This window comes from Bos grunniens, chromosome 17, assembly GCF_055505025.1.
Source record: "Bos grunniens cultivar Pamir isolate PY7600 chromosome 17, Bosgru_T2T1.0, whole genome shotgun sequence".
Lineage (NCBI taxonomy): Eukaryota > Metazoa > Chordata > Mammalia > Artiodactyla > Bovidae > Bos > Bos grunniens.
The window spans coordinates 63,250,199-63,261,252 of record NC_141181.1 but is presented as its reverse complement, the minus strand read 5'-3'; the positions used below and the strand labels follow the sequence as shown (position 1 = coordinate 63,261,252).

Genomic DNA, 11,054 nt, shown 5'->3' with positions numbered 1-11,054 from the left:
TACAGTCCATGGGGTCACAAAGAGTCGGACACGACTGAGCGACTAACACACACATATACACAAAGTTCAAGAACAGACAAAGTTTATCAATCATGATAGAAATCAGAATAGAGATCACTTCTGAGAAGGTTTTTGGCTGAGAAGAGGGCACAGGAACCTTCTTGGGCACTGGAAATGTTTTATCTCTTTATCTGGTCAATAGTTGCAAAAGTCTATACATTTGTAAAAATTCACTTAATATGCTCTTTATGTATGTTATGCCTCACTAAGATAACTTTTATTTTTTAAAGGATATTCGGGCAGGGGGGCAAAGAATACTAAACTGTATGATTCTATTGTTAAAAAGAAAATAAAAGGAAAAATATAATTTAACATACAGGAGAAGTTCTCATCTCAGTTTTTTTTTTTTTTGGTCTCAGGACACTTTTTCACTCATTAAATTATTGAGGATCCCAAAAAGCTTTTGTTTCATGGAATATGTTGATATTTACCATGTTTATTAAACTGAGAAATATCTAAAACACAATGCACAATTCTTTTCACCATCAGAGCAATAATGTCAGTACATGTCATGTGGCCTCTGGAAAACTTTACTGTCCACTCTGAGAAAGTGAAACAAATACCATCTTAGTACTATTATGAAAGTAACTTGATCCTGGAGACTCTCTGAAAGAATCTCAGAAAACTCAATGGTTCCTGGACCTCACACAGAGAACTGCAGGCATGGGGGAAAACTAGGGAAGAAAACCCACTACATGATAAATTATGCTCTCTTGATGCTGGGGTTATAATTTATCTTTATTTGCTTCTTTGTGCTTTTCTGTTTAAAAAACGAGTACACACAGAATAAACAGAAACAAAATATAATGATCACAGATGGTTTTTGCACAAAAAATGAGACAATACACCTGACTCCATAAGGTTGTTGAAAGGCCTAAACAGTAATAACATATTTGGCTGTAAGGTGGAATTGAACCGAGCTGTAATCTGAATATAAGAGTCCTAATTTCCCCTCTGTGAATCCTTGGCTTGTGAGTGCAAGATCTTGCCCTCAAGACCTTCCAGCATGGGGAGAAAATATAAATGCACACACGACTGTGTTGCAAGGTAATAGAAAGAAAACATCGTGGAGGCTCCAAATGCCGCGGGTGCATCCTACAAAATTAATGAGTGGGCACAACCACCCATCACAGGCACAAAAAAGGACTCAATCGCGCAGCCTACCTCCCAACAGCTGCGCGAGCTCCATCAGCTCAGAACTGAGCAGGACGCCTGCGCACCGTAGAGAGAGGCGGAGTTCAGGGGAGACTGACACAGGGCTCCGTCTACATTCTAGCTCCGCCTCCCTGAGTGGCTGCCAGGCCAACTTCCTATTGGCCGCCGAGGAGAAAGCAGACTTCCGGTTTGCGCGTCTGGCCGCCGGAGGTGGAGGCAGCCATGGTGCGGTTTAAGCATAGGTAAGCAGTCTCTTGCCAACAGCCCCTTGCCCGGACCCCGTGGGCCTGGCCCCATGCTCACTTCCCTCCCTCCCGCCCGCCACAGGTACCTGCTCTGCGAAGTGGTGTCTGACGACCCCCGCTGCCGCCTGACTCTGGAGGACCGAGTGCTGGGCACCCTGGTACGGGACACGATCGCCCGCGTGCACGGGACTTTCGGTGCTGCCGCCTGTTCCATCGGCTTCGCGGGTGCGAGGGTGCTTGGGAACCGGGTGGACGGCGGGGCTTGGAGGGGGCGGTGGCCACAGGAGGGAGAAAGAAGGGGCACGAACGACCCCGGGAACTGCCAGGCCTTGTGTACTGTGTCCTATGTAAGATACCGTTCTTTTTAGCAGGGTCGCATCCCGAGGTCTGGGTGAATCGTTAGGCAGAAAGCTAGCTAATAGTAGGCCACGAGTTCAGTCCTTGAGTTGGGAAGATCCCCTGGAGAAGGGTATTCTTTCCTGGAGAATCCCATGGACAGAGAGAGCTTGGCGGGTTACAGCCCATAGGGTCACAAAAGAGCCGGACATGAGTGAAGCGACTTAGTAGGCAGTGGGACATTGGGCAAGAAGCCCTTGTATCTAATTACCCTTGAAAAGGGCCTGTACAGGACGCATAGTTGCGTGTATGTAAATAGGAGCAGGCCCTCTCAACATCCACACTACTGCCATTCACTTTTACCATATTCTTTGAAATTGAATTCCATAGGTGCTTCACATAGGCATAGCTGTCCTACCTCAGGTGAGACTCAGTTGACTGTTTGAAAAACCTACATAGCCCAGTTACAGGACAACTTGGTTTTCAGCCAGGGGTTTTCTGAAGAAGGTGGATCTCTGCACTCCCCACCCATTTATTAACTAGTCAATGCATTAGAAGAACATTTTAAATTCTAAATTCACCAATTCTGAGTGGTGTTCAAGGCACTGGATGTTTCTCCCTTCTGTAAATGAAGTGTTAAGTTGCTAAGTCTTGTCTGACTGAGGCTCCTATCCGATTCATGAAATTCTCCAGGTAAGAATACTGGAGTGGATAGCCGTTACTTCTCCAGGGGATCGTCCCAACCCAGGGTTCAAACCTGGGTCTTTTGCATTACAGGGGGATTCTTTACCATCTGTAAGTGAGCTGTCCTACTAATTTTTTTCCCCCTTCAGAAATGAAGTTTTTACTTACTGATGAATTCATTCCAAGTGCCACTGTCTTGAGCCATTTCTGATCTCTAGCACATAGGCGTTTAATTATCCAAAGACTTTTAACCCATCCCTGACAGTCCAAATGATTTTTTCTTCCCCCCTGCTGTAGTGCGATACCTCAATGCCTATACCGGAATAGTGCTACTTCGATGCAGGAAGGAATTCTATCGGCTTGTGTGGTCAGCTCTTCCCTTCATCACATCCTTGGAGAACAAAGGACACCGCTACCCGTGTTTTCTCAACACCTTACACGTGGGAGGTAGGGGTGCATGGGATATGGCTGGTTTTGTAGCAGGTTCAGCATTCGGTCTTCTGTGGTAGGTGGCTATTCCTGCTCTCCTGCTAAAGGCAAGATACTTTTTCCGAGCTCTCAAGACTCTGAGGCAAATACTTTCCACAAGCTGCTGACCACAAAGCTCTTACCTATGCCAGGTACAATTAGAACATGCCAGAAGTTCCTGATTCAGTACAACAGGAGACAGCTGCTGATCCTGTTGCAGAACTGTACTGATGAAGGTAAGGGATGCTAGCCCTGTGCCCACTGAGCAGGGACTGGCCATGGCCTCTGGCTGAATGAGAACTCACTCATGCTCTTCACCATGCTCTTTCTCCAGGAGAGCGGGAGGCTATCCAGAAGTCTGTCACTAAAAGCTGTTTACTAGAGGAGGAGTCAGCTGGGGAGGAGCTTTCTGATAGTGGCGGCGAGGAGACTGCTGAGCCAATGGAGTGAACCTTTGCACGTTATGCTGTGCCCAGGCCTTGGGGTCCACCCGCTGGGATGGGACATTCTGAGAGGCAGCAGCATCTTCTGCAGTTCCCAAACTGGATGACTGCGGACCAGAGGCCAGGTGACCAGCTCAAAATGGACTTACGTAAAACTAATCAAAGTCACCTTTACCCAGCATTGCCCGGTTAAGTTGTTCTGCAGGTTGTGAACCCCCTGTCCTTATACACACCTTTGTATCTAACTGCCTGGCAGAGCAGGTTTACTAAATGTATTTGGTTTCTGTTAGCACTTAGTGTGCATGTGAAGTTCATGGTTGGCCTAGTCTCTTTCCCTTTCTATCCCTGGCCTCAGTAGCAAGACCAGCTCCCTGTGTGGTACTAGATGTATAGGCTCCCACTGGAGACCCGATAGCCCTGCCCCTCGGTTGGGCCCTAAGCAATCCAGGTCATTCGGACTAGCAGTTTTGAAGTTTACCTGTCCACAGTGCAGGGCGTGTAGGATCTCAGCTCCTCGACCAGGGATTGATCCCAGGCCCCTCACAGTGGAAACTCAGAGTCTTAACCACTAGACATCTATGGAAGTCCCCAGAGTAATAGTGTTAGTGAGACACAGCAACTAAACCGGCACAGATCTAGAGCTGGTCTCAATGACCCAAAGGACCTTAAAAATAAACAGATTCTTTGCCAATGCTTTACCAGGTAACCTGACAAAAAAATAAATAATAATACAATTCTTACACTTTTGAGTGGGGGAAAATATCTTTGTAATAATGATGTCACCTGACCTCATGATTACAAAGTCAAATAGCAGCTGCCAACATCTGGTGGTTCTCTGCAGTTCCACCCTCTCTATTGCCTTATACCTGCCTGGCACCTGAAGGTAGGTGAGACAATACACTCACAGGAATTAGGAGAGACGAGACATGACCCATTTTGATCTGCTACCTACTAAAGACACCTTCGGAGAAGGCAGTGGCACCCCACTCCAGTACTCTTGCCTGGAAAATCCCATGGACGGAGGAGCCTGGTAAGCTGCAGTCCATGGGGTCGCTAGGAGTCGGACACGACTGAGCAACTTCACTTTCATTTTTCAGGCGTTGGAGAAGGACATGGCAAGCCACTCCAGTGTTCTTGCCTGGAGAATCCCAGGGACGGGGGAGCCTGGTGGGCTGCCGTCTCTGGGGTTGCACAGTTGGACACGACTGAAGCGACTTAGCAGCAGCAGCAAAGACACTTCAAGGAGATATTCTCTCCTTCATAAAATGGACATCACTCAAAAGTCCCTTACATATTATAATACATTTAACAAACATCTGTCATTTTAAAAATGGGAGGGTAGAATTAATGAGCCCAGATCAAGAACCCTTTAGGCCTGACACTAGGAAAGACATGACTCCATGAAAACAGATTTGCTCAAGTTCACAGCAGCCGTTACCTTAACCTATTAAGAAATAGACGTCTAGCTGACCTGAAATAAATCTTAAAGAAACCAGAAAGCTCACAATGCTTATGCAGGTGATTTATTGCAACTATTTGCCTTCATAGTCTATTATACCTAGAGGTCACTTTATTAAGCAGCAAAATAATTCACATCACTCAAATTCATTCAGCTCAAACCAAGGCATAAGACTGCTCTAGACAACAGGGAGGCAGTGGGGGGCAGGGGTTGGGGAGGCATCCCACTGCTTTCAAACCTGTCCTGCTCTGCCTCCAGGTGTGCCAGACTCCTCCGTTTCTGTAATTCATTCAGGCCACTGTCGCTTGAAACAGGCTTGACCTAAAGGCTATCAGGTCCTAGGGCCTCCTTAGTCAATGACAGTTACAACTTTCTGTGCCCAACAAAAGATAAAACCCTCGAGCACACATACAAGTGCAACCTGGGTCTGACACCACAGCCTGGTTGTTGTAAGAAAAACTACAATTCAAGCTGGGTATCCTGCATCCATTTTATTCCCATCCCTGTTTCTTTAACAAGAGGAGTACTGAACAGATAGAAAAGATTCAACTATTTTTAAAAGACACACCAATAGGTGTGCTGAAAGCAAGGTGCCCTAACACTGGTTTGGGCTGCTCCAAGAGACTAAAACTTAAGTTGGGGTTGAAAAAACTAATTACACATGGGTCAAAAAGACTACCTGGCGACAAACTAAAACCTTGGCAGGAAGAGCTCTCTTGTGAGTGTCAATACTTTATTTTGGTGTAAAGACGGGAAGCTGGAAAATACACTGTATTTAAAATTTTCTTGGTTCCCCCTCACATTGTGGAAACCCCCTCCCCCCAGAGCTAATCTGTTCAAACTCAAATACTTAAAAATTACAGCAGCAAAACAAAAGCGCAAATAAAAAGAAAACCAGATGGAGAAGTTAGCCTGGGCCAGTAGTGTCACTTGGTGTGGACGACGGAGGTGCTGAACAGCAGCTTCTGTTTCTGTTTTTTTCTTTTCTTTCCTCCTTTCTCTTCTAAACAAAACACAGAAAGAACTTAGCTTAGAATGCCACCCCGTTGCCCCCTGGCCAGTTTCCACTGATGGGAGTCATAAGCAATGTGAGTGCAGGCTCTGGAGTTAGACTGCCTGGAGTCAAATACCGGACCTTGCACTCTCTGGGTGTTTGTCTTCAGACACATCACTTAGATGCCCAGCCCAGCTCATCTGTAATGTGAATTCTACCCATTTAATATGGTTACTGGGAGAATAAAATTAGCACAATGCTAGGCGTGTAGGAAGCATATCATAAATGCTAGTCGTGAATACCACAGGGGTGTACTTTTGAGTTTGACCTCCATCTATCTATTAGCCACCTTCACCACCTCAGGATTCAGAAATCTATAAGGCTGGGGGGAAAAAGTTACACAGAATTTCACAAAGGCCTCAAGAATTAATCTGGGGTGCAAAAAGGAGCCATCTGATATACCAGATGGAATGTTAGTTAACACTAGAACGTGAGCCCTGAGGTTCAGAGGGAAAGCGCCAAGTGATTAGTGATCAGTGCCCCTGGATCCAGGAGGAAACCACAGCCCTGAGCTGAGCACCCCGCTCCTGTGCCTTTACCAGAGAGCGGATCTGAAGTCACCGGTGTGTCCAGTTTCATGAAGGCTGCTTCAATAGCTTGGCTGAAGGAATTCTGGAAACTGGGCACAGGAACGCGGTCTGAGTTATCACTCTCCCCATCGCTGTCCACAGGGGCAGGAGGACCTAAGGTGTTTTCATCTAAAAAAGACCAGTGTTAAAATTGCAGAAACAACTCCAGAGCCTTCTACTTTCTGAAACGGCCCAAGCTTCCCCTTTATCAGCGGGCCATTCTCACCTTTTTTTGGAGCAGTTTTGGGCCATACATCTGCTTTTGCTTTTCCAACTCTCAGCATCTGCCGAAGTGGGAAAAGGAAGGGAAAGAATTTAAGTTACTGATCCTATTTCTTCTCCAGACTGCTACCTTGACACTGACTGGTACAGGGGACAAAGAATCAACTACCCCCACTGGGAAAAAATTTTCTGGATACTTCTTTCCCTAACACAGTGTTTTCCTCATGTCCCCTATATCCTGAACTGGCAGTGAAACTAACAAGGTGGGAAACCAGACCTGTTCTGTTCCTTAGGAAACAGGTAAAGAATACTGCAAAGAATGCACAAGAGATTTATACTCTGATTTTGAAGTGGGGAATCCTGACTTTGTGTCATTCCTTTCTTCTGGACAAAATTTCCCTCCTCTTCTGGAGATGCCTAAAAACATCAACATTACTCCTCTTGCAGTAAGGAGTGTACAGGACCTTCCAAATTTAAAACAAACCGCCTGCCGCGCAAACCTCAGTTACCTAAGGCCACAAAAACCAATTTAACTTTATCCCGAAACTGCTCCCACAGCTCTCATTACCTTTCAGTCTTTGCTGTTCCAATAGCTCCTTAACTATTAACATTTAGATTCAGCCATAAACCAGATTCCTGAAAGTATAGTAACATCAGAACAATCCCTCCCGAAAGAGGAATTTTTCATCTCAGTTGGCCAAGGCCAGCTCTGTAAGTGCTGAGGGTCACTTTGCATCCTATCTACCGCACATGACATGCCACCAAAAGCAGGGTGTATTGTACCAAGAAACAAACCCCACAAGATTCACGTCAGCATGCCTGTCCCGAATGTGTCCCAACCTGGGGCTTGCATATTATGCAAAATGAATTCAACTGGCAGATACTGATTTCACTGATGAACTTCCTTCATCATATACTACTGTGAAAATCTGCTCCCTTGGTCCCCAAGAGTTTGGGGTCTAACACAGTACAACATCTGAATCATCTTATAAGATCATTAAAATCTCACCTATATTTTAATCTCACCAAAAATGTTTAAATGTTTAGCCTGGGTCCACTCATGAAGAAACAATCAGAAAATCTACAGTGTAGGATCATTTATAGAACAACAGGCCTAGATGCTTCAAAAATACCCATGTGGTTTAGCCACTAAGTCGTGTCCAACTCTTGTGACCTCATGGACTGTAGCCTGCCTTCTCTGTCCATGGGATTTTCCAGGCAAGAATACTGGAGTGGGTTGCCATGCCCTCTTCCAGGGCATCTTCCCGACCCAGGAATCGAACCAGGGACTCCTGCATTGCAGGCAGATTATTTACCAACTGAGCTATGAGGCAAGCCCCCAAAATATCCATGCCACATGTTAAAAAAAAAAAAAAAAAAAACAGAAGCCAGGGGAACTGTTATGGGTCAAAGGAGACTGAAGAGAGTTGAAACACTAAATGCAATGAACAGTCTGACTGAATCTGACTGAAAACAATATAGGACACTGAGACAAAAGGGAAAATAGAAATATGTGCCATCTTAGACAGTATTAAATCAGCTGAATGTCTTTGATGTAACAATGATAACTGTGGGCATATAGGAGAATGTCATTTGAGTGGTATGTATCTCCCAAGTATTTAGTGGTGAAATGTCATTCATGAGGTCTGTATCTTATTTTCAACACAGCAAAAAAAGAGAGAAAAAGCAAATATAGCAAAACAGTAACTACTGGTCAATCTGAGTGAAAAGTATGAATATTCATTACACTATCCTTTCAACTCTTTAAGTTTGAAGTTTTTCAAAATATAATGATGAAAAATGCAATGGCAGTAAAACCTAGCTAAAAAAACAACTCAGACATTGACCTAACTCCTGGGAGCCACTTGCTTATACCTCTGAAACCAGGTAGTTCATTTTCAGGATCACTCTCAATTATTTCATCCTCGACTTCAAGGACTCTCCTCACCAAAGTTGAATTCCTGCTCATTTCTCAGCACAAACTTCCATCTATATGTGAGAAACGTCTGTTATCAACTACCTGCTTTAAAGAACTATTAAGCAAATGAGTCCAAACTAGTCCCAAAGAAATGAACACTAACTTCCTACGGGGTGCTTGTCAGCTGTCTGTCCATCTTCCTCAGTTATCAAATGCAGGAATGCTGACTGTTTGCTTATTTTAAAGATTGACACTGATTTGACATCAAATCTTAGTAGCCTAGTGCTCCCTTCAACCCATCTCAAGACAGCCACTTTGGCTAGTTAGTTACAGGATAACCAAAACAACCTTCCCCTTCCCAAAGCAAAGAATGGTTTATTATATTTCATACCACCTAAGTCAGAGGTCCCAGAACTAGGGGCCAGTTAAAATTGACTGACATATCCCCAGCCCCTAGATCAGTGTTAGTACACGAATAATCTAGTGACTTGTTAAATAATTAAAACTCTGATTCTTCCTCAGCTATTCTTGGCTTCTGTCCTTGGTAAGTTTATGGTAGTATCTGAGACTAAATCCATGAGCTTCTCTTTAAAGCGCCTTGCATGATTTTGAAAGTCAGGGTGACATTAGCCTGTAAATCTCCCGTCTCCAGCAGAGATTTCCAGGAAGAACAAGCAGCAGAGTTCATGTTAAATGCCCGTGGGCTGCTTTAAAAGCAGTGGGTTTACCTGGGCAAAGGAAGGGAAGGGAGAGTCTTCTTCCAGACTCCCAACGCAGAATGAAGGACTGCCCTGACTGGCAGTGGGTGACAGAGGGGTCAGCAGGAAGTCTGAAAGGGAACCAGAGACCTGATTATACAAGTCAACTTAATAAAACAGAAGAGAAAAAAATAAATAAATAAAACAGAAGAGATTAACACCAAATCAGGTCTGGATAATTACCAACACTGCCTCAAAACGCTAAACCTTGATCTACCTTCAACTCTGCCATGTGCTTATAAAGCCAAGAACATGGCCTACTGTTCACACAAGTGATCAGAATAGGGAGAGAAAAGTTTCAAGGCTATGAGAACACTAGAAAGCACTGCAAAATCCATTCCCACAGTAAAAAAACCCTTTCCACGTGAGCCAGCTCTCAAGGCCTAGGTACTGGATGTCATGGACTAGTTTTATATGGATAAAAAGCTTCAAGAAAAAGAAATGAAATGTAATCAGGTCAGCCTTTATGTTCCAGCCAGCAGATGTCTATGACCTGGGGAATATTCAGTTAGAATTCAAAACACACACAGCAACAAAATCCAGCAAAATGCAAGCTCTTCCGTGCTACTCCCTTCCCCAGGTTGTCGTCTTCTCCATCCTTTCTGAACCAGAGTGAACATTTCCCACAGACCAGCCCACCCACTGCCCTGATCACTGCTGGCAGGGAGAGGCCTTTCCAGTCAGCCAGGGCTCTGTGGTACTTTTATTTCTAGGCCCATCCAACTGCTCTTGCCTGAATGTGTTGAAACCCACATACCTTCAGAAAAACTAGTGTGTGAAAATACAATCTGTGTCACAGATGATGCAGTCAATGTTTTGCCATGTTCCTTTGTACAGTAGGTCTCATCTCAGTTAAACTGAAGAGCATGATGGCTGTGTAGCCCTTAGACTCTAGTCCCAGTCCCTGACACTAACCAAGCCCTGGCCTTCATCTCAGGCTCCTAAATCTGCGAAGTGACAGGCAAATGATCACAAGAGTCACCAAATGTTCTGATCTTGGACATTCACTGAAAATGCCTGAGAAAAATAAATTTTAAGTATCAAAAACAATCTGCCAGGTGGATGAAGATCAGAAGACAGCTCTCTGAAATTATAACTGTTTAATTTCATAACACAGTAATATATTCTATACATAAGCAAAACTATTTTTAAAAAGCTGACAGCCTCTTAATCCTGATCTCAGTCCCTAGAGTGGAACACTGTTAGTGGTCTGGAACACAATCATCCCAGGATTTTTCTATACATTTAGATATATAAACCTACACTGAAATGTTTTGTGTGGCATTTTTAACCCAAAAATGGTGTCATGCTTTGTCTTTTTCTACAAATTCCTTTCATCTTAAAGGTTCAGGAAGTGAGCTATCTCCCTTTTCAGTAGGTGTAAAGAATTTCATAGTAAAAATGATGTAATTGAGCCATTTCCCTACCAGTAGACTTTGTAGGCTGTTCCCTCCACCCCTCACCATAAACAATGTTACAATAAGACAAATATAAAGATGTTCACACATACAGAGGGAGTACTTCAAAGGCAGAACTAGAAATAAAACAGCTGGGCTGCAGAGAAGAATCTAGGTTTAACTGTCCTGCTGTAGGGTCTGCCTGAGTTATTCAGAAGCTAACAGGGCATAAAGCAGTCCATACGTGAATCAAATGTTAAGAATTTAGTGTTTCTCAGGAATCTAT

The 11,054-nt window shown here is 44.2% G+C and overlaps 2 protein-coding genes across 2 annotated transcripts in view; one reads left to right on the top strand and one right to left on the bottom strand.

Annotated features, from left to right (window-relative positions):
- The first annotated feature begins 1,418 nt into the window (after positions 1–1,418).
- On the top strand, positions 1,419–3,680 carry POP5 (POP5 ribonuclease P/MRP subunit). The gene is made up of 5 exons (XM_086348285.1): positions 1,419–1,457; positions 1,543–1,685; positions 2,778–2,927; positions 3,101–3,184; positions 3,283–3,680. Exons 1-5 carry the CDS (start codon positions 1,438–1,440, stop codon positions 3,396–3,398), a joined length of 513 nt encoding a protein of 170 aa, XP_086204411.1. The 5' UTR covers positions 1,419–1,437; the 3' UTR covers positions 3,399–3,680.
- A 1,218-nt stretch (positions 3,681–4,898) lies between these two features.
- RNF10 (ring finger protein 10) overlaps positions 4,899–11,054 on the bottom strand; it is a 33,646-nt gene continuing 27,490 nt past the window's right edge. Inside the window, exons 14-17 of the mRNA XM_086348283.1 lie at positions 9,342–9,442; positions 6,700–6,757; positions 6,444–6,602; positions 4,899–5,853 (exon numbers count right to left, since the gene is read on the bottom strand). Coding sequence (XP_086204409.1) covers positions 5,777–5,853; positions 6,444–6,602; positions 6,700–6,757; positions 9,342–9,442 — 395 coding nt within the window. The 3' untranslated portion in view covers positions 4,899–5,776. The remainder of the gene's footprint in view (positions 5,854–6,443; positions 6,603–6,699; positions 6,758–9,341; positions 9,443–11,054) is intronic.

What these genes read in the sequence shown, in the direction of transcription:
- POP5 (XM_086348285.1), top strand. Translation starts at nt 1,438, where the DNA reads ATGGTGCGGTTTAAGCATAG. An exon ending in CTGTTCCATCGGCTTCGCGG is followed by an intron (nt 1,686 to 2,777) that starts GTGCGAGGGTGC and finishes CCCCTGCTGTAG; the next exon opens with TGCGATACCTCAATGCCTAT. An exon ending in GCAGAACTGTACTGATGAAG is followed by an intron (nt 3,185 to 3,282) that starts GTAAGGGATGCT and finishes CTCTTTCTCCAG; the next exon opens with GAGAGCGGGAGGCTATCCAG.